At 48.6% G+C, this 23,182-nt stretch overlaps 1 protein-coding gene across 1 annotated transcript; it reads right to left on the bottom strand.

Annotated features, from left to right (window-relative positions):
- Positions 1-12,400: 12,400 nt before the first annotated feature.
- On the bottom strand, positions 12,401-22,069 carry LOC115458728 (HLA class II histocompatibility antigen, DP alpha 1 chain-like; the record flags this gene model as incomplete). The annotated part of the gene is made up of 4 exons (XM_030188552.1): positions 12,401-13,917; positions 15,861-16,018; positions 18,066-18,350; positions 21,824-22,069. Coding segments are annotated over 3 exons (683 nt in total), but the record flags the coding sequence as incomplete, so codon positions are not given.
- Between the last annotated feature and the right edge of the window lie 1,113 nt (positions 22,070-23,182).

The raw sequence follows: 23,182 nt of genomic DNA, 5'->3' as shown, positions 1-23,182 counted from the left end.
TAAGTTTGATTTTCAACCATTGCGCTGTTGATAGAACACAAAAGCTGATATACCATTACTATAAAATATAGCCTAACGTTCATATTTAAAACAAAGTAAAGTTGTTCGCTGTGGATGATGTCTGTCTCCCACTAAAACAGATATCCCCATTCCTCTAGACCAAGTAGCGCGACGTTGCGATTATTTTAGAAGCTTTGGAACCTTTCTATCTGAGTTCAGGCATACGTAGAGTAACGCTATAATGGCTTTAAAAACTTCTCTCTAGCACACAAGAATGAAGCGTTGCGATTGATCTCCAATCACACAGTCTCCCTGTAAATATCTCTGCAAACTGGCTCAAGTTCTTTTCTATCACGTATTTTCAAAAATAGAAAAAAATATACATTCTTATTCCCCTTTTTCATCATATCAATGTTATTTTCACACAGGTTTATAACCAATTGTTTCTGCATTTCCAGACGAGCTGTTTTTTTCAGAATATAGACTATATACGTGAGTTTTTTATTATGTTATTTTTCTATCACATCACTCTTTTCCATCATAGTTGATCACAGTCATTTTTATTTTTTATCTTCATTTTCACATTTCCTTTTTGTACCTCTTTAGTTGTTTTCTCCAGCAAAACCTTTGGTTTGATGGTGGAATACCACTATATAGGTGGGTGCCTTTTGAATTATATTATTGACGATGGCTGTCTGATGTCGGAATATGCTGTTATGTCTGTATTCATTTCCCTGTATATACTTTCTGTGTGTTTCTTGGGACACTCTATAATTATCCTTTTTGGAATTCTGTAACATGTACCTGTATATATATGTTGTAGATATATTAATTATTTGTGGCTAGCATACGCGATTTCTAATAGTCTAACTGCTATATTCTTTTATTATGGATAAAGAGTCTGTGGGATTTTGAAGCTATAGATTTTTATGATATTAATTTATATGTAATTATAGATGTATATACACATATATTTTATGTCACTTGGTTTTTGATACGACAAACCGATATTTGATCTTTATGTTATACCTTTTTTTTAAATATTTTTTATAATATTATTTATGTTCGAATTATGCAATTTCTATGTTCTCATTTTATATCATCATATCATTTTATGTTTTTATTTAGATGTTAAGATGCATAATTTATTATTTATTTATTATTTTCTAGCCCCTGAAGCAGCCCAGTAGGGCGAAACACGGCCTGTGTCGGGCTATTATATGTATATGTATATGAGTTTCTGTATACATATTTTAATTCTGTTATATTAATAAAATACATCTCAGTTTATCAACGATCTGCTCAGTACAGTTTCCACTTAGGCTTTTCTTATGCAAAACGCTGCCCCTGCCCCCCTGTCTGATAAAGGGGTTGAGGTCTCCGGAAGCAAACGCCCTCGGGTGGATTTCCAGGCCCTAGAGGACTCTGTCTCCACTGATGTAGATGAGGGCAGCGTATCTGAGTTCTCCCAATGGTCCTTTGGGGATTCCTTGGAGGAGACGGATTCCCGCTCGGATGGAGTGGATGACCCCTCTGCAGCGCGGATCTCTCGCTCAGAGGATTTGCCCAACCTGTTAGTGCAGGCCATGAGCATTTTGAAGATTTCCTCTCTGGAGGACGTCTCTCCCTCAGCCTCTGTTGGCTCCGCCATTATGCTGGGGACGAAGCGCCCGCCTAGAACCTTCCACGTGCATGAGGCCATGCGCACCTTGATTTCGGCTCAATGGGATGTCCCAGAAGCGAGCCTCAAAGTGGCTAGGGCTATGTCCCGCCTCTATCCTCTGCCTAAAGGTGAACGGGAGGCCTTTCTTTGGCCTACCGTGGATTCTTTAATCACTGCGGTGACTAAGAAAACGGCGTTGCCGGTGGAAGGTGGCACGGCCCTAAAGGACGCCCAAGACAGAAGATTGGAGGCGGCCTTAAGGTCGTCCTTCGAGGCGGCTGCTTTAAGTTTGCAGGCCTCAGTTTGCGGCTCCTATGTGGCCAGGGCGTGCCTGATGATTGTGCAGCGGGCTTCCCCCTCGGATCCTTCCTTGAGGGCTGATTGGCCAGCCCTGGAATCGGGCTTGGCTTATTTGGCAGGCTTGCTGTATGATGTCTTGAGAGCCTCAGCTAAAGGTATGGCTCAGACAGTCTCTGCGCGGCGGTGGCTTTGGCTGAAGCATTGGTCTGCGGACCACGCCTCTAAGTCTCGCCTGGCTAAGTTGCCTTTTAAAGGCAAGCTGCTTTTTGGGGTCGAGCTGGACAAAATTGTGACCGATCTCGGCACGTCTAAGGGCAAGAGGTTACCAGAGGTCAGGGCTCGGGCCAGTGGTGCTCGCCCCAGTAACTCCAAAGGACGGTTTCAGGAAGCCCGTCGGTATCGCCCGGGCAAGTCGGGCTCCTCTGCCCCCTCTTCCTTCAAGAGGAACTTCTCCCCCAAGCAGCATTCCTTTCGCAGAGACCGCCGTCCCGGAGGTGCTTCCTCCGGTCCTCCCCTAGGGTCTCGTACCCAATGACGGGGCCCTGGTCCATGGCCCAGTGCAGATTGGAGGACGCTTGTCCTCGTTTCTGGGTGAGTGGACCAGGGTAACTTCAGACGCTTGGGTGCTGGAAGTCATCAGAGACGGCTACAAGCTAGAGTTCTGCCGACCCTTAAGAGACGGGTTTGTACACTCTCCCTGCAAGTCTCCGGTCAAAGCTGTGGCAGTGCAGCAGACTTTGGACAATCTGATCCGCCTGGGTGCGGTCATTTCGGTGCCAGAAGATCAGCTTGGCAAGGGACGTTACTCCGTTTACTTTGTGGTCCCAAAGAAAGGAGGTTCTGTAAGGCCTATCCTCGACCTCAAAGGGGTCAATCGGGCCTTGAAAGTTTGGCACTTCCGAATGGAGACTCTCCGCTCTGTTATAGCGGCAGTGAAGGCAGGGGAGTTCCTGGCATCCTTGGACATAAAGGAAGCTTACCTGCATATTTCCATCTGGCCTCCTCATCAACGCTTTCTGCGTTTTGCAGTCCTGGGCCGACACTTCCAGTTCAGAGCCCTCCCGTTCGGGTTGGCTACTGCTCCGCGGACCTTCTCCAAAGTAATGGTGGTCATCGCGGCCTTCCTACGAAAGGAAGGAGTACAAGTCCATCCTTATCTGGACGACTGGTTGATCCGAGCCCCCTCTTATGCAGAGTGCGGCAGAGCTGTAGACCGGGTGATTGCTCTTCTGAGCTCCCTGGGGTGGATCATCAACTGGGAGAAAAGCCAGCTGCGCCCGACTCAGTCCCTGGAATATCTGGGAGTTCGTTTCGACACCCAAGTGGGCAGAGTGTTCCTGCCGGACAATCGAATTGACAAGCTTCAGGCTCAGGTGGACCAGTTCCTAGTAGCCTCTCCTCTTCGGGCTTGGGACTATGTGCAGCTGTTGGGCTCTATGACGGCCACGATGGAAGTAGTGCCCTGGGCCAGGGCTCATATGAGACCACTACAACTCTCTGTGCTGCAGCGCTGGACTCCAGTGTCGGAGGATTACGCTGTGCGCCTTCCCTTGGACCTAGCGGTGCGCAAGGCGCTGAGCTGGTGGCTGAGGACAGACAAGTTGTCCGCAGGGATGCCTCTTTTGACCCCGGAGTGGGTTGTCGTCATGACGGACGCCTCTTTGACGGGCTGGGGAGCCCATTGCTTGGGAAGGACAGCGCAGGGGCTCTGGTCTCCTGCAGAGGCAAAGTGGTCTATCAACCTCCTGGAACTCAGAGCCATTCGGTTGGCGCTTTTGGAGTTTCTCCCGGTACTGGCGTTGAAGCCAGTACAGGTCCTGTCGGACAATGCCACGGCTGTGGCCTATGTCAATCGCCAGGGAGGTATCAAGAGCGCCCCTTTAGCCAAGGAGGCCATGAATCTATGCCAGTGGGCGGAAGCGAACCTGGAACAGCTGTCGGCGGCCCACATTGCTGGAGTCATGAATGTCAAGGCGGACTTTCTCAGTCGCCATACCTTGGATCCCGGAGAGTGGCAGCTATCGGCTCAGGCGTTCTTGGACATCACGAAGCGCTGGCGCCAGCCGAGCCTAGACCTGATGGCGTCATCGGCCAATTGCCAAGTGCCGCGCTTTTTCAGCAGAGGACGGGACCCTCGATCTCTGGGAGTAGATGCTCTTCTCCAACAGTGGCTGACACAGGAGCTTCTCTATGTGTTACCGCCCTGGCCCATGTTGGGCAGGGTACTAGACCGGGTGGCAAAGCATCAGGGCCGGGTAATCCTGGTGGGTCCGGACTGGCCCAGACGTCCCTGGTATGCGGACTTGATCAGGCTCTCAGTGGACGGACCTCTGCGACTGCCAGCGGAGCAGGGCCTGTTGCATCAGGGTTCCGTGGTGATGGAGGATCCCTCCCCCTTTGGTCTTACGGCCTGGCTATTGAGCGGCAGCGTCTGAGGAAGAAAGGCTTCTCAGACAAGGTCATCGCCACTATGCTGAGAGCGAGGAAGCGCTCTACTTCTACTGCCTACGCCAGGGTTTGGCGTACCTTTGCATCGTGGTGTGAGGCAGGCTCCCTTTCTCCCTTCACTGCTCCAATTTCTTCAGTGTTGGCGTTCCTGCAAGAAGGTCTGGAGAAAGGCCTGTCGCTCAGTTCCCTTAAAGTCCAGGTAGCGGCTCTGGCTTGCTTCAGGGGCCGCCTTAAGGGTGCTTCCCTGGCTTCGCAGCCAGATGTGGTGCGCTTTCTCAAGGGAGTTAATCACCTGTGCCCTCCTCTGCACTCAGTGGTACCTGCGTGGAATCTCAATCTAGTGCTAAGAGCCTTGCAGAAGCCGCCTTTTGAACCCTTGTCGAGGGCATCTCTGAAAGACCAGACGTTAAAAGCAGTCTTTTTGGTGGCTATCACTTCAGCCAGAAGAGTTTCTGAGCTCCAGGCGCTATCATGTCGAGAGCCCTTTCTGCAGTTCACTGAGGCAGGAGTGTCTATTCGCACAGTGCCTTCCTTCCTGCCCAAGATTGTTTCTCGCTTCCATGTGAATCAGCAGCTCTGTCTCCCATCCTTTCGTAGGGAGGACTACCCAGAGGAGTACTCTGCTCTCAAATATCTAGATGTGAGACGAGTCATCATCAGATACTTGGAAGTGACCAATGATTTCCGGAAGTCGGATCATCTGTTTGTCCTGTTTGCAGGTCCTCGTAAGGGTCTGCAGGCTGCTAAGCCTACAGTGGCAAGATGGGTCAAGGAAGCCATTGCAGCGGCTTATGTGGCCGCGGGGAAGGTGCCGCCTATCCAGCTGAAGGCTCACTCCACTAGAGCTCAGGCGGCCTCGATGGCGGAGGCCGGGTCCGTCTCCTTGGAAGAGATTTGCAAGGCGGCAACTTGGGCATCGGCTCATACCTTCTCCAGGCATTACCGCTTGACTGTGGCTGCTCGGGCGGAGGCCTGGTTTGGAGCTTCAGTGTTGCGGCCAGGGATTTCTATGTCCCGCCCTGGGTGAGTACTGCTTCGGTACATCCCACCAGTCTATGGATTGATCGGCATGATGATAAGGAAGGTAAAATTATGTATCATACCTGATAATTTTCTTTCCATTAATCATAGCTGATCAATCCATAGCCCCTCCCAGATATCTGTACTGTTTTTATTCTGGTTGCATTTCAGGTTCAAGTTTAGTCTTCAGTTCCTGTTCAGGAGGACTTCGTGTTCAAGTTTTTTCAATTGGATTCTTCAGGAGTTGGGACGATTTTGTGTTACAGTGAGCTGCTGCATTCCTCTCCCCTCCATTTTACAGGGCTGGATTGAGACCTAAATTCTGCCGGCGCTCCCTCCCGCTTTGTGCGGCTGTAGGGCAGCTTTGTACCCCTCCCGCTTCGGCGGTGTTAGGGTCAGTCAGCTTCTCCCGCGGTTGCGGTTGCAGGATAAGCTAGATCCCCCCGCATCGGCGGGGTGGTGTCCCTCCCCCGCTCCGCGGGGATGAGCTGGACGGATTCCCCTCCCCCACTTGTGTGGGGATGAGCTGGTTTAATTCCCCTGCCCCGTTTCGGCGGTGGTGAGCTGGGCAGAGTGTCCCTTTGTGGGTGTAATTCTCTAAGTGCTGAGTCCTGCGGATGGAGCTTGGATATCGACATACTGAGGAGTTTCCGGCAGCACATGACCACATATAGGGAGGCAAAAGGATTGCTCTCTATCTCCACCTGCTGGTAGATGGACACAACCACCAGTCTATGGATTGATCAGCTATGATTAATGGAAAGAAAATTATCAGGTATGATACATAATTTTACCATCCCACTGACACCAGACCTCAAAGAGAACTGTGTGAGCCAATCACCTTCTGAGACTAAGCTTCATCATCAGTTACTGGGCAGCTTCCCATATGTACCAGCCAGAGCTGTTATTTAAAGAGAGAGTGTTAGATTTTCAGCGAGATTTTTTACAAATCACATTGTTGAAAACATTTGCAGACCCTTTCAAAGCCTCCTAGGAATATACAGACTCAGATGGGGATATCCTGAACTCATTTCTTTTAGAATCACCATGTGATTAAGTCAAAATTCAAGAAGGGAGATTTAGACTTTTTATTTATGGCCCCCCCCCCCCCACATCATAGGAGCTATCTCTGTGGGTGCCAGGTCTGGTCTTAGGCAGGGGCGATAGGGGCGATTGCACAGGGCCCCGTGCTCCTAGAGGTCCCGCATCTAACACCTCCCTACTCTGTACCTTAACGTGCATCCACATTTCAGTAGAGAGCATCGGGCAGCATTGCTGCGTCCCGCCCCCTTTTGATGTCACTTCCTGCTTCTGCAAGGGCAGGATACAGCAGCGAGGAGGCTCTGGGCTCGGCAGCTGACGGGATATGAAAATCGCTGCCACTCTCTACTGAAACATGGTGAATGCACATCAAGGTAGGGGGTGAGGTGAGGTTCCGAGATCTCTAAACCTCCTTTTAAACTTTGATAAATTATGGCTTATGGTAGGGGGCACAGGCAGGGGCGGGGGTGAGGGGCACGGGTGCAGGGGGGTGGGCCCCACTGAACTGGTCTGCACAGGGCCCCACAATTGCTAAGACCGGCCCTGGTGGGTGCCAGTGAGGGCTGAGCACCCCCACCCAATATTGAGCAAGCTCCATCACTGTTTCCAGGGAGCAGTAATGTTACCTTGCTTGGCACTCCCAATCAGTTTGAAATGTTGACACCGACGCTCCCCGGTCGCAGCGAGGGAAGCAGAAATGCACGGATAAGCTCCTGGCTTCATTTCTCTCAAGAGGGAGAGCTTTCCATGTTTTATCCATGGGTTTATCCCAGGGGAAAAACAGCCGAATCTCTGGCGAAAAGTACCTCTTCCCTCCCATGTAAGAACCAGCACTGGGGCCAATGCAGAAACCTTGCGTTAGAGCTGCGCGTTCACCCTTTGTGCACGATTTTCCTTAATGCAAAAGTAAGGCCAAATATCTGCTCCCCAATGCAGTAACCAAATAGGCTGTGAGGAAAGAAACGAGCGCTAACACTGGCACATCCACTGGACACAAGCTTGCATGGGTCTGAGCTTGTAGCCACTGTATGGTTACCATATTTACCCTAAGAAAAAAAGAGGACATATGCTCCACCCATCACACCCCGCCTTGCCCCCAAAGAAAGCCAGATTCCATTCGCCACCCCTCCCCTCCCCTCTTGTACCTTATTATAGTGCCCTGGTGGTCTAGTGGCCTCTTCAGGGCAGGAAAGAGCCCCCCTCTTTCCTGACCAGCGTGGCTGTAGACCTCGCAAGACTTATCATTCATTTTAATACATCGGGCGACTCTGCCACAGTGAACCCCTTTCTGCATTGTTGACCCAATAACGTGTGCGCAGAACACTCGTTAACTGTGCACTTCTGTTCATAGCTTTCAGCTTTGCCCCCCACCCAGTCACGTCTCTTTTACCCCTGCTGTGCAGCTCCCAGTAAAGAGGACAAACTGCACTTTTAGGCCTCTTCAAGTCACCAGCTTCGTGCTGAGCTGTTTGGTGCCTGTGCGGTTCTCTGCACCTGCGCTGAATTGCTTCAGTAGCGTGGATTTAAAGGTGCTGTGTGCTGGTATCTACACAGGACTTTTCACTTTTAGCTTGTGTGCAAAACCTTTTTGCATTGCACACAACCAAACTAACCAGTGTGCAAGGCCTTGTGCACTACTGCATCAACCCCAAGGTGGGTATGAGGCTAGACCCAGAGAGGAAGACAGCAAGGAAGGGGTGTGTTTCATTCTGAATGTGCTGTGCACGTGTTCTGTGAGTAGATTTTCACGTACGTTTCCCCATTGCTACCAAGGCCAGCTCCGTTTTGGGGGTGGTGTTTTGGGACTCCTGGGAGGAATGGCTGTGCCCCCACTGCTGCTCCATGGAGATAAGGCACTTTCTTTCTAGCTTGTTTTTTTGGGGGTTGGGGGGGGGGGGAGGCAGTAGTGATAACCCATAAGGGTTGAGAGCAGCAATGGAGAAACCAGAGAGGCTGTGGGTTGTTTGGGGAGCAGTGGGGATTTTCTTTTTTCTGCTTGCATACACTGTCATTTTCTCTCACTTCCTTCCCTGATGCCAGCACCCCCTTGAGCCCAGTGGCCCTTTCCCCATTTCCCTTAAATTGACCTTAGTTCCCACCAATTTTAGTCTGTATTAAAACCACTACTACCATTTTGCATGTGCTAAAGGAATAAAAATGAATTTTAAAAAAATGAAACGAGCCAAAGTCCATGTGTACTTGCAAACCTCTCCTAACTCCTGCTCCCAGAAATGCCTCTTCCTAGTGTGAAAGGTGAAACGCAATGTTAACCATACAGAGCGTGATCAATTTTCAAAGACCTAATTTTCACAACTACACAGCTACTCACCCCAGAAATGCCTTTTCTAAATGATCTTGTCTGTGCTTTATTGACTTGGCACATTTAAGACTCATTCTGCTCCCATCATCATAAGAACATGAGTAGCCATTCTAGGTCAGACCAATGGTCCATGTAGCTCAATATCCTGTTTCCAATAGTGGTCAATCCAGGTCACAAGTACCTGAGAGAAACCCAAATAGTGGCAACATTCCATGTGGAACCCCAAAGAATAGCAAGATTCTGGAATCCTAAAGAGTAACAAGATTCCATGTAGAACACCAAAGAGTAGCAACATTCCAGGCACAATCTCAAACAGTAACAAGATTCCATTCAGAATCTCAAAGAGTATCAACATTCTATGCTACCAATCCCAGGGGGAGCAGTGCTTCTCCATGCCTGTCTCAATAGCAGACTATGGACTTTTCCTTCTGGAACTTGTCCAAACCTATTTTAAACCACTAACTACTGTTACCACATCCTTTGGCAAAGAGTTCCAGAGCTTAACTATTCATTGAGTGAAAAAATATTTCCTCCTATTTGTTTTAAAAGTATTTCCATATAATTTCCTCGAGTGTCCCCTAGTCATTGTACTTTTGGAACAAGTAAACAATCGATTTATTTCTACTCATTCTACACCACTCCAAATTTTGTAGACCTCAATCATATCTCCCCTCATCCGCCTCTTTCCAGTGAAAGATGCCCAAGGATTTCACTTCCCTCAAGGGGAAAATGTCAGTACAAGGACAGCAGTGTGGAAACATCTGAAGGTTACACAGCAAGAGGGCAGAGGTGGGTTTGGAACTCTGCTCCAAGTACCAGACTGACAGATAGAAGATGGGATTTTATCTTACCCAAAACACCTTTAGGGAATGTCTTAAAGCCACTATTTAGTCTGGTTAGAAAAACAATAATAAAACTTGGTAACTTTAGAAGGAGTATTTATTTACAGTGAGAAAAGACAGATTTATAGAATAAGTATGTAAGAATGCAGCCATGACATGTCAAGAAGAAGAAAGGGTTACCTTTGAAAGCTAATCAAAAAATGTATTGTTAGTCCAATAAAAAAGGAATCATCTTATTTTCTTTTCTCTTTGTTGTTTTAATTCTATTTATTACCTTTGAGAGAGGACTAATACAACCACCAGCCCACTATCCTCGGGGGAGGAAGCGACTGCATTCAGCTCGGGTTCCTGGGAACCGCACCAGTAATATTCATGAGATGTATCTACATCAATTTGGCGTAAGAGCCAGATTCGTTTGCATACGCTAGTGAACCTGAACCGAGCCTGGGCTTGGCTCCGGAAGGACCCCTGAAGACCCCACCCCTCATGATTTAACTGAAGAAAACAGATGGCATTATTTATTGATTGATTAGGATTTATTTACAGCCTTTTCGAAGGATTCACTCAAGGCGGTGTATAGTAAAAATAGATCAAACATCAGCAATAGACAATTAAGACACTAAAAATATTGACATAACAATACAAAGTATGGCCTAATATACTACTTACAATGTCACCACAATACGTAATAGAACATTTTAATTGATAGTGAAGGGTAAAGCAAAGATGGAACATATAGATAGGTAAGAGAGTAAGAAGAGTTAAAAAGTAAGGTGACTGATTTAAAGAAAGTTGCACATGAGGTCAGAGAGATGGTTAAATATTATCTCAGATAGGGTAGGAGTGGATAAACATGTCTTGCTGCAGTATGTGCAGCCTGTGTCACTCCTTGTGTGTGTGAGTGAGACTAACAAGTTAGTTACTTCTTCCATTAATCATTAACTTACTAAAAAGTGACAAGAATATACACTTGAGTAGATTACACTGGCTCAAACGTACAGTCAGCGGCATACCGAGGGGGGGGGGGGTCCACCCTGGGTGCATGCTGCAGGGGGGTGCAGGGGGCAGCCGCGTAGCTGTCGGCTATGCCGATTCCCTGCTCCCTCTGTTACTTCTTGTTCCAGGGAACAGGGAATCAGCAGAGCCAACAGCTGTGCGGCTGCTCCCAGCACCCCAGGAGGTAAGAGCAATGCACCCGGGAGGGGGTGTTTTGAGGTGATGCGCCGGGAGGGCGATGACGCTGCATCCGGGGGGTGCACAGTGATGATCCATCCGATCAAGGAACACCACTGTGTACAGTGCATGTGAAATCATTTCTAATACACATATTTGGGTCACTATTTAACTCTGGGGTTCAGCATTTTTTTTTTTTAAACAACGGCCACCACAATTAAATTAAAACTGGATACTCAGTGCTGGCATCCAGATAGTGGCTGACGCACAATATCCGCTCACTGCAGCCAGTGGTGACATTACGCAACAGCTGTGTTCACATAAACGCATCAATGACAGTCTTCAAGTCATGAACATGGGTATTTGCCCTCTAAATCGAGACAGAATGAGGGCAGAACTGCAAGGTATCCGTCTAGAGGTGATTTTCTGCAACGCCTAGGGGGAAGATCTACAAATGCTCCTTTTGCCATGCTGGGAGCGCCTATACTTTAATGGCACCTGGGCGCCGAGACGCAATTATCGAATACGAGCTCAAGCCGCCACAGAGCTGATGCCTGAATGCGGTTAAGGAAGCCTTTAACATGGAGATCCACCCATGCATGTCTGCGCTACAGCATTCGCACCCTCCCTGACAGAATGGCACCCAGGCGCTTGTGGGCGAAGCGTGCGTAAGCACAGGAACCACCTACGGAATTAACCCTTCAAATGCTTAGAACAGCGTTTTTCAACCAGCGTGCTGCGGAAGTTATTTTCTTTATCTCTAGTGGTCAGTGACATTGGTAAAATGCTCACCAACACATGGGCCAGCATTTTAACTTCTCCTCCCCCACCACCACAAATAGTACAGCGTTTACCTTCCCTTACCCCTCCCTCACAACTATTCCAGTATATCTCCCTCCTGTCCCCTCTCCATCCGGTGACAGGGCATCTCGCCTTGTGTCTCTTGAAACCCCTCCCCCCCGTACACTTTTTAAAAGTTGTCCTGTCTCTAGCTGTCAGTGACACTGAGTATCAATTCATACAGCCTGCTCGCACCAACCTTGGATCCTTCTCTCTGATGTAATTTCCTGCTTCTCCGTAGGCAGGAAGCGTCAGAGAGAAGGCTCCAGGGTTAGCGGGAGCAGGCTATATGAATTGATACTCACTGTCACTGGCTGCTAGAGACAGGAAAACTTTATAAAAGTACGTTGGGGAGGAGGAGGGAGGGCAAGAGAGACAAGGCGAGATGCCCAGTCACCGGATGGAGAGAGATACTGGAATTTTTTTTTTTTTTGGGGGGGGGGGGGAGAGAAGGTAAATGCTGGACTATTTGGGGGTGGAGAAGGTAAAATGCTGGATCATGTGAGTGTGGGGAGGGGGGGGAGGGAAGAAGGTAAAATGCTGCTGGACCGTGAGTGTTGCTATGCCTTGACAATTTTAGTGCCATGTAACTATGCCATGAGACAAAAAAGGTTGCAAATCTCTGACTAAGAACAGCAAAAATTGGAAAATTGTTACTGTCTAGATAAATCAGTGATTCCCAAACCCCAGGTAGCCAGGTTTTCAGGATATCCACAGTGAATATGCATGAGAGAAATATGCACGCAGTGGAAGCAGTGCATGCAAATCAATCTCATGAATATTCATTGCCGCTATCCTAAAAACCTAACTGGCTGGGGTTCCCCCAGGAGAGGTTTGGGAGCCATTGCGCCAATTCTAGACACGATAAGTTGCATACGAGTGGGTGGAGCCTGGGCCTGGCACTCATTTACATATGTAAATTGTGCAATGCTGTCCTTTACACACGGTTTTTAGCCATCTAGAAGCAAACATTTACACCAGCTCTATGGCTGGTATCAGCGACCATGTCTGAAACATGCGCACGCATCTTCCCTCCTGCGCCTACCTGAATGTCCCTGACAAAATATGTTCCTTTATGGAGTTACCCTCTAGTGCTGAGGTGATCAGAGAGAATAGTCAGTGATGCTATTCATAAAGGACCCTTTGACCAAACCACACTAAAATGTGGCTGGCACTGTTGTTAGTGCGTGGATTTTCCACACACTGCAGGAAGTCTCAGCATGGCAGTAAAATGGCCGCATTTCCATCTGTTTCTTTATTGGCCACGTGCCAATTTCCAAATTAGTGCTTGGTCATTACCACGGGAGCCCTTACCGACAACTATTTTGTTGGGGCTAAGAGTTCCGCGCTAACCCCATGGTAATCCAATTAGCACAGGGTCCGCCTACTTGCCGCCCACAGTCACGCCTCCTGCGCTGAAAAATAAAATATATTTCTCAGTGCGGGATTAGCGCACAGATGAGCACATTATCATGGGACACCTCAGCATGTCCTGTGGCAGTACGGTAAAAGGGTCCCATTAGGGCTGCCTAATGTTCCGTTCTGCAGCACTGATCCACTTGGTAGGTACTGTTAACCGGACAAAGCTTTTGAATATAGTCTCGTAGATTTTTCATTTGCTGTATTCGCCTTTTAGTGACGTTTTACTTTGACCCAAACACAGATATTTCAGTGTATCAACTTCTTTGGCCCTTGAGAGTCCATACAAAATGAACCCGGAGCAAGGAAAGTGGCCAATCCCCTCTCCCACCCAGCAGTCTGCCCCTCAGAGAGACAGAGAGTGAGCCCCAGAAGAACATCACCCTGTCACCTGACATCACAAAGGACAGGATCCCAAACTCCACCCCACTGAGAGATGCTACAGGAGCCCCCCCCCCCCCCCCCCCCCCGTGTCTCCCTCAAAAGGGCACAAAGAAGCAGAGAAACATTAGTTCACCATCTCGCTGTCAGGATCCCACATTGCAGCCCACTGCAGCCACCAAATCACAGGAAGACACGGAGAGCGAGGGTTAGGGATTCATCCGGGGTATCCTAAAATTCTAAGCTAATCTAGCTGCGACCACCTCTCTGGGAATACACAAGCCAAGACTTTTGTAAAGGTATTTTCACGCTTTTACATCTGGATTTGCTCTGAAGCCGTCACACACAATATCAAAACGCAGCGTGGAGAGGAAAAGCAGCTCAGGTGACGTTGGAAGAAACGTTTCCTCAAGCACAGCTGAGTTTCAGCAAAGCTCACAGGAAATCTCTGTTCATCTGGAAGGTTTCATCTGAAAAATAAAAAAGATAAAAAGTATGGTTTATATTAGACTCTGAATAGATAGTGTGTGTTGGGATGGGGGAGGAGCGGGCAAAATGGCCATACTCAGCACCCTTGCACTTTCCCAGACGTAAAGGATGGACCTTATGGGAAGAATGCGCTTACGGCAGCCCCTCCTCCTCACCCTCCAGCCCAATCATAGGGGACAATGACCCATAGGAGCTTTTAAACAGAGAATTCATACATTGGTTCCAGGAGAAACCAGGGGTGTAGCCAGACAACAGATTTTGGGTGGGCCTAGGCAAGAAGTGGGTGGGCACCAAGGGTTCTCCCCCCCCCCCCCCCAACTCCAACCCAAACAAAAAAAAATATCTCAGCTCATAGGAGCCAACTTTTCAAAATGATTGGGGGTGCTGAATTTTTTTTTTTTTTTTTACAGGTGGTGTATTCTCCCCCTCCCTCCCCCTCCATGTCCCCCTCCCTCTAAGTTCGGCCCCTCCTCCCTCTGAGTTCCAGTCCCTCCCTCCCAGTTCCAGTCCCTCCGAGTTCCAGGCCCCCCTCCCTCCCTTCGAGTTCCAGGCCCTCCTCCCTCCCCTCTCTTTCTCCTTTCCCTAACTCCCTTTGAGTTCCAGGGCCCCCCTGCCTTCGAGTTCCAGGGTCCCCCCTCCGAGTTCCAGGGTCATCCCCCCTCCCTCCGAGTTCCAGGGTCCCCCTCCCTCTGAGTTCCAGGGTCCCTCCGAGTTCCAAGGCCCCCCTCCTCCCTCCCGAGTTCCAAGGCTCCCCTCATCCCTCCCGCCCTCCTTTCGAGTTCCAGGCCCCCTCCCTCCGAATTTTAAAAGTCATCTTACCTCATCGGGGTTATGGCGGCAGCAGCGGTGAAAAGCGTGCAGGCTCGGCACTTAGTTCAGTCTTCCCTTCTCTCTCAGCTCTGGTCCCGCCCTCGAGAGAGAGAAGGGAAGACTGAGCTAAGCGCCGAGCCTGCACACTTTTCACCGCTGCTGCCGCCGTAACCCCGACGAGGTAAGATGATGACTTTAAAATTCGGAGGGAGGGGGCCTGGAACTCGAAGGGAGGGAGGGAGGCGGGACCAAGGGAACTTCCAGTGGGTGAAATATTGGGGGTGCTCGAGCACCCACAGCACCCACGGAGTCAGTGCCTATGTCTCAGCTGATGGGATAACACTTCTTTCCACCTTGGCAATCTGTAGCAAGCATGCGCTAAAAGAATGTGCAGGTGCCGGTATCATGGAGAGTAACATTTTCGTTACCATCAGCTGGCAGAGCTTGGGCTCCCCACCAGCTACGCTAAACATGTGCTACTGTTGAGTGGGCCTGAGCCCTAAGTGGGTGGGCCCCAGCCCACCCAGGCCCACCTGTGGCTATGCCACTGGGAGAGAATCCAGTGACTAAAAAAAAAATGTCTCTCTGGTGAACGTAGATGTATCCATCTTCCCTATCCCCCTACAGACTGGGACCACAGCCATTTAGAATCGTAGGGTCTGATTTTCAAAAGCACTCATGGTTGGCAGTGGTGCCAGCCACAAAAAAAGCTTTTTTCTTTTAAAAATTGCCAAAAAAATTTGGCGTGATTTGGGGTGTGGCTAAATCTTCAAAGACAGTCATAAGTATTTTCACCAACATATACATATACTGTAACTTTAAATAGTTTTAGAAGTTAAACGCTGGCCGTGCCACTGATTTTGTCAGTGTTTATGGGGGACATTATCAAAAGTTTTACCTGGGTTAACTGTGTTTGAGAACTGCTTCCTTATCCACATGGCTAAAACTATCCACATCAAATGAAAACTCGTGTTCTCTTAGCTGCACTGAAAGTGGGCGGAGGTAGAGTTGGGGCGGGGTTTAATTATTACATGCCAGCTAGAGTTGGGGCGGGGTTTAATTATTACACGCAAGCTGGAGTTGGGGCGGGGTTTAATTTTTTCTTTCTACTTACTCTTGCTCAGTTGACTCCTCTCCTGAAGTCTCTGTTTTGCCTCATCCCTTTGAATATAAGGACGATTCCCGCAATTATTCCAATGATCCCGACGGCCAGTCCCAGGGCGCAAACCACCGTCTGAGCCGCTTCAGAGGGAGGAGAGGGGACATCAGCACCTGTGGGAGAAGAATGACACACATAATGATGCAGGGACCCCTGAACCCACATTCCTGTCTGTGTCGCTGCACAGGGACCCTCAGCAGCATTTTCAGAGGAAAGAACACAGATTCCGAAAACAGGTACGGACCTCGTCCAACCGCTGATCCCTGAGTTTGCTTTCGCTTCCTCACAATTAGGGGTCCTCCGGCCCTGTCTCGGGCTTTCCTGAATCCTGTCTCTGTTTTGACCCCCACCTCTGCTCTGTTAATCACCACCCTTTCTGTGAAGATGTACTTTTACTCCTGTGTCACACACACAGGGACTAACACAAGCAGGGGCGGACTGACCATTCGGGCAACTGGGCAGTGCCCGAGGGTCCAGAGGCTCTGCCCAGATGCCCACAGCACACTACAGCCCTCCCCAGTCCTACCTTTAAATGCATGCTGCTGGTGATCTAGTGGCCTACGCAGGGGGGGGAACATGTTCTTTCCTGCCTGTCGTGCTGCCGCTATTCCCCCTGTCCAGCACTGCCATACTTTAAAAATGGCAGAAGAGACTCCCTAGACCTGTGAGACTACTGCGGGAAGTCTCGGCCGCCATTTTTAAAGTACGGTGCTGCTGGCAGGTGGGGGAATAGTAGCAATGCAGCGGGCAGGAAAGAACATGCTCCCACCCCCTGCAGAGACCACTAGACCACCAGGGTCCTTCAGGTAGGACCAGGGAAGTGGGGGTGTTGAATGCAGTGGTAGGGGGGCAGCTGCGGGGGCGGCTGCGGTGGTAAGGGGGGTGTCGGGCATGTGGCCAGGTTGGGGACCCAGACCACCCTCAGTCTGCTCCTGCACACAAGGACTAATGCCGACTGTACATACAGTAACAGGACTCGATTATATACTTCTACCCTAGCCGAAATTCATTCTCCCGCACCTTTTCTGCTATTTTTCCTTACGTTAGTCACCCTTAGCTGTCTCTGTGCTCCACCTCCGCTGTCTATTAGCATATTTTATTGTGTATTATATTGATAGTATAGCATAGTACGATAATTAGTTTTTCCTGAAGGGGGTGCTCTCCCCCCCTCCGTAGAAACTAATTCTCTACAGCTAAGAATCTTTCTTTCAGTTGTTCTTTCTTTCTTCCTTTCTTTCTCTCTGTTCTGTGACCTTTGTATGAGGAACAAACTTTCCTTCCTTCTTTTTCTCTTTTTTATATAATTAGTCTAATTACTTATAATTACCAGAGGTACTGATGTTAGATTTTGTAAGTCTGTTATAACTTGAAACTGATGTCTGATGTTGTGCTGGTGACTAAGAATAAAAGACTTTTCTCTCTAATTCCTGTACAATTTTTCTATAATATTTTGTAAGATGTTTAGAGAATAGCAAACCGAATTCGCAGGCTAGTACAAAATTCTAATGAAGAGAATTCTATAAACGGCGCCAAAACTTGAGTGACGAAAATATTCAGGGCTAAGCGCTATTCTCTAAAGCCTTACAAAGAATAACGTTCAGTGAGGATCCTGTGCCCGACTGCAAATGCCGGCATCCAACCTAGGCACGTTTAGGCCGTATTCACTAACTGCGCTCGGAACTTTGTGGAATGCCCCTGCCACGCCCCCTTTTCAGATACACGCCCTGAAAGGTGCAGATCGCTATGCAATAGTGCACAGCCAGATGTGTGCGCAAATCCTAACTGATGCCAATTAACTGCAATAATTATTGCTAATCAAAGAGTCCTTAATCAATTGCGTCCACTCGCATTTTGGGCACCTGATAAAATATCCGGGGAATTTGTATTGTTATCTGAATATTTTACTGCTTTAATTGTGTAAGACGTATGTCTCGCTTATTCTTGTTGTACATCGCCTTGGGTGCATTTCTTCAAAAAGGCGGTAAATATATTCAAACAAATACCCTATCCATAGTTAGGACAGAGCTATCCGTGGAAAGCTCTAAGGCAGAATTACACAAGGTTTGCAGGGAGCTACACAGTCTGGTTTGGGGCCCCTCAGACCTCTGCGCACCAGTATCACGTGAGATCACACTGTTCCTCAGTGTGTCTTTCACTTACTCCAGAGTTTCACCACTGGACTCTTCTCCAGCCCATAATGCTCCACAGAACAGGCATATTCGTCCTTCTCATCCGGGACAAAGGTCAGGTAGTGGAACTTCCGGAACGACTGATCCTTTGTGGGGAAATAATCCGTCTCCCCGACCCCATCGACCACACGCTTTCCATTCTTCAGCCAGGTGACATTGATTATGGGTGGGAAAAATGAGTTCATGAGACAAATCAGCGTGTTGGGCTCCCCCAGCTGCACGGGATCCTCGGGGTACACCATGACCTCGGGGGCCACTGCAGAAAGGAAAACAAGAACAGTTATTCACCAGCGCTGGCTACCAGGGATTATTAAAGCTGAGAAAGAGAAGCCTTTGAAGATCCAGTGACCTGTGCTTTGGGTGAGGTACAGGTCAGTCTCCTAACTTTTTGTGGCTGAATATCCCAAGTGGAGCTTTTAAAGAGCTGGAGACCAGGGGCGTATCCAGACTTCACAGCGGGAGGGGGCCAGAGCCCAAGGTGGGGGGGGGCAGATTTTGGTCTGTTGCTCCCCCTCCACCTCTCCGCTCCCCCCCTCCACCGCTGCCTTGCCGCTCCCCGCCACTGCAATTTAATACCTTGGCTGGTGGGGGTCCCCAACCCTCGCCAGCTGAAGCCATTATCGAGCATGCTCAGTTTCACTAAAAGGAGCGTGCCGGATGTGAGGGGAAGGGCGAGCAGGGCAGGCAACACGGCGGCGCCAAGACCAGCGCTGGCTGAAGGCTTCAGCTGGCGGGGGGGTTCGGGACCCCTGCCAGCAAAACCAGGGACCCAGAAGAAATTTGGGGGGGGGCCCAGGCCCCCATGGACCCACATAGCTATGCCACTGCTGGAGACAGAGGAGCTTTCATCACACCCCCATTCTGTAATTGGAAAACAGGGTGAGCTCACAAACGCAGGCAACCCTCATATACACTCAACCCAAACAGGAGAAAGGGAGAACGAACTTGTTTTTTTCAGACACTGGTATTATAATATACTACCCGTTTCTGGCGCCGATGAAACGGGCGCTAGCGGGCACGGGACTCCCTTCCCCTCCCCTTCCGGTACCTGTTCCGTCGGCCCAGGAAAGAAAGAGCCCCCTGTTTCCTCCCGTAGCGGTGGCTTCCTTGCTGCATGGTGTGGGAGTCCGGCTCTCGGCATTTCAAAATGGCCACCGAGAGTTGAAGTCTCGCAAGGCAGCTTGAACTCTCGGCGGCCATTTTGAAACGCCGAGAGCCAGACTCCCACACCATGCAGCAAGGAAGTCACCGCTACGGGAGGAAAGAGGGGGCTCTTTCTTTCCTGGGCCGACGGAACAGGTACCTCTAGACCACCAGGGAGACACGCGTAAGGGGAGGGGAGGTGACAGGGAGGGAGGGAGGTTGGTGAGGTTAAGCGTGTGCTACCGTGGGCGGGGCTATGTGGCAAAAGGGGCGGGGTTCATGTGCACGTCAGCGGCGGCTGGGATTTGTTGGAAGGGGAGGAGTAGGGAAACTACTGCTCCCCGTGCGTAAATTTGTTTTCGTGTTCCGCCCTCGATGTCATCACGAGTGACGCGAGGGCGGGGCATGAAGATGTTGTGGTGGCTTCACCACCATGAAACCACGAACCGGTGTGTGAGTGACTTCAGTGACGTCAGTGTCCTCAGAACGTTGAGGCTGCGTTTTATTATAGTAGATTAATAATGCAGGAGACTGAGCGCTCCTGAGCTGAGAGTCAGTCCTGCTGTAACCTCCACAGAGGGGCAGTTATGGAAACAGCAGTAACAAAATGAATCACAATCTCAAAGAATCACAAAACCTGCCTTTATTACAGGACTTCTGTGTGATGGTTGTGATTGTTGAGTTTGATTATTAAAATCTTACAGGGGCCTGAACGTTAATTGAAAGGGACAGGGGTGTAAGTCTAGGGCACCCCCTGACCTTTCACTGGCTCTGCCACCTCAGAAAAAGACAGATATAGGGAGGGGGAAACAGAAAGGCAAGAAGAGATAGAGGACAGGAACGGATCAACTCCTACCAATGAGACCAGGCCCCCTCGAAACCTCCCAAAAATTTCACAGGGATTCTACAACAATCACAACCAGCATAAAAGAGCTGTGTCAGCACCCCCCCCCCAGCTCTGTAACCAGCTACAGAGAGGACACGGCCAAGTGATTAAAGCATGAGCCAGGGAAGCTGGGCTTTGAATTCCACATGTTTAGTTATTATGTAGATTTTGTCTTTGTAATTTTTAGGTATGTTTTATTTGTTACGAATATATTGCATGTTCAGCGCTTACACTTTTAGATAATGAAGTACATAAAGGTGGTAAAAATAAATAAATATATCCACCACTCCGTGGGCAAGTCACTTTCTCTCCCATTACTTCAGGTTCTTAATTATAATGTAAGCTCTTAGGGGTAGGGACACAGTTTACCAGACTATTTATCACTGCTGTCCAGCACTATATTGAGGTAATTCTCTACAGGTCACCTAAAGTAAGGCACCAGGATGATGTGCGGAAGCGTGAATTCGATAATGACAATTACACTCAAACTTGCCAGTGCAGGATATTAGCGTAATACCGCAGTTATGCACCAGCTCTGCACCGGTATAAATGCATGTGCCCCTCCCAGGTCCCCACCCTGCTTGCAGTTATGCAGTACGGATTTTGTGCACTCAGATGCCCTTTTCCTAAGCCGTGGTAGGGCTAACATGCAGGTAGCACACTCCAACTTGGCACTACTGCGTGGCTAACTTGGGCGCCAGGCAGTAATTTCGAAGTTGGCGTGTTGCTGTATCCTGCAGTAGAAAATATTTTTCTATTTTCTACCACGGGAGGCGTTCCCGGCGGTAATCAGCAGTGCAGCCACATTAGCAAAAGCTACCTGATTTGTGCGCAAGTAGTGCGTGAGCCCTTACCGCTAGATCAATGGGTAGCGGAAAGGGCTCAGGCCGTAATTAGCCACACACTCATTTTAATTTTAGTACGAAGCCTCTTACCGCCCAGCGCACACCAATTTCAGGCATATAGACTACCGCAGGCCATTTTTTACCGAAGCTTAGTAAAAGTGCTTCTCCAGTTGTAGAATCCTAACAGCAGTTATGTGCATAATTAGTGCCAATCAGAACCAATTAGCAGCTAATTACTACATTCACGTTATGTACGTAACTGGTACTCTTCTAGTTCTCGCATGCACAACATTCCACGCTACATGTAAAATTTTATAGAAATAGGAGGTGCATGTCCAGCAGTGCTGTAAAAATACGTATTATTTATTTTCTCGTGTCTCAGCTCTGTATAACACACACATTGCAAGCTCTGCACACCGCTGGTACTTGTTAAAACAAACAAACAAACCAAAAACTAGGAGGATACTTCACAGCACATGAAACAACCAACACAGCGAAGGTGGTCAAAGGAAGGAGAAGTCACAATGGGGGTCTTTTAATAAGGCGCGCTCATGATTTTTACGCACGCTAAAATTGTGGGCGCGCTAAATGTTAGCGATGCCAATGCATTTCTATGGGCGTCTCAACATTTAGCGCGCACTGAAAATGTGAGAGTGCCTTAGTAAAAGACGCCCATAGGTAGCCACCAGATCAATTTTATTGAGCGAAACCCCATTCAGCCAAGTTTTGACTTACAGCCTGCATCAACTTGGCCAAGTTTCTGTCAATTAAATTGTTGCCTGGTGACTCCCTCCTTCCTTAGGCCACCTTCGATGATGTTGCTTTCTTCACTTGTTAGAAGAAAGACAACTTTACCATTCTCGCCGGCTGAGATGTTCCAGCTGGTCCTGAGAATATTCAGATTGTAATAACAGGTTGACATTATCCCCAGGGCTCCCTGTGCATCAAACGAGGTATAGTCGGTGAAATCCTTGAGTCTAAAGACGGATTCTTTCTTGTCCAAATCCACATGGAACATCTCGTCTTCATCGTAATTCTGGGTGTACTCCCCTCTTGGGTTCTCTGACTGACAGAACACAGCCTGGTCCATGATGTGCTCCACTAGGGAGAAGAAAAGAGAAGAGCTGAGGTTAAAAGAACTGAAAGCAGGCTAGAAGGATTTCATGCAGGTTTTGAAGATTTTTTCATGGGGAGGGGGGGAGGCCACCAACGAAATCACTACTATCAGTAGGGGAGAAATTAAGGATACAGTAGGGGAAATCATTCATTAAAGTGAGCCTTGGAGCATAAACAGAAGTGATAATGTGAAAACAGCCAAAGGAAAGAAAAAAGACTTTGAGGGAAAAGCATATATATATCTGTTAAGGGCAGGCACCTACGGTATGTGGAAACTCACTTGGGCTAAAAGACTCTCTAGAGACGAGAACCAAGACCAAGAGAGCCACTTCTCTTGACAAGTGCCTGCCTAGCTCTTTTCACCCTCCCAGCAATAGACAAGAACATAAGAATAGCCATACTGGGACATACCAATGGTCCATGTAGCCCAATATCCTGTTTCCAACAGTAGCCAATGAAGTTCATAAGTACCTGGCCAGTCACAGTTTCAAGATTAGCAGAATGAATATGTATGAGATGGATTGCCATACAGTAAGGTTTGGAGGTACACAGTGTTTTCAGGGAGCAAAGGAAGTGTGAATGGAGGACTGGCCTAATGGCTAAGGCAGTGGCCTTTGATCCCAGTAAGCTGGGTTCAACACCCACTGCAGTAATAACATGAAAAAGCCATTCAATCCTCCATCACACCCAAAAGAAAGAACAAAATAAAACCAATTAGACTGAAAGGTCATTAGAAGCAGAAATGTACCTACATATACAGTATACAGTACTAAATACATCTAATACTGTCATTGAAAAGCCATTGCTCATGGTTGACTCCAAATGGCTGTTTTTCTTTTATTTGGTGTTACCCTACTGGACCATTCCAGTTTTGGGGTTTACCCTCCATTACATGTAGGGTCTTGTTCTGGTTAGTTTTTTTTTAAAGGAATGCATTAGGGAAATCAGAACTACAACTCCTGCATACAGAGGGGGTAAATCCATAACCTGCTGTACATGGAAACCCAGTTGGGCTAAAAGACCCTCTAGAGATGAGAACCAGGATCAAGAGAGTCTCCTGTCACTTCTTCTCTTGACAACTGTCTGCCTAGCTCTTTC

Source organism: Microcaecilia unicolor, unplaced genomic scaffold (genome assembly GCF_901765095.1).
Source record: "Microcaecilia unicolor unplaced genomic scaffold, aMicUni1.1, whole genome shotgun sequence".
Taxonomy (NCBI): Eukaryota; Metazoa; Chordata; class Amphibia; order Gymnophiona; family Siphonopidae; genus Microcaecilia; species Microcaecilia unicolor.
The sequence above is the reverse complement of the archived record's forward strand: the minus strand, read 5'-3'. Positions and strand labels throughout refer to the sequence as shown.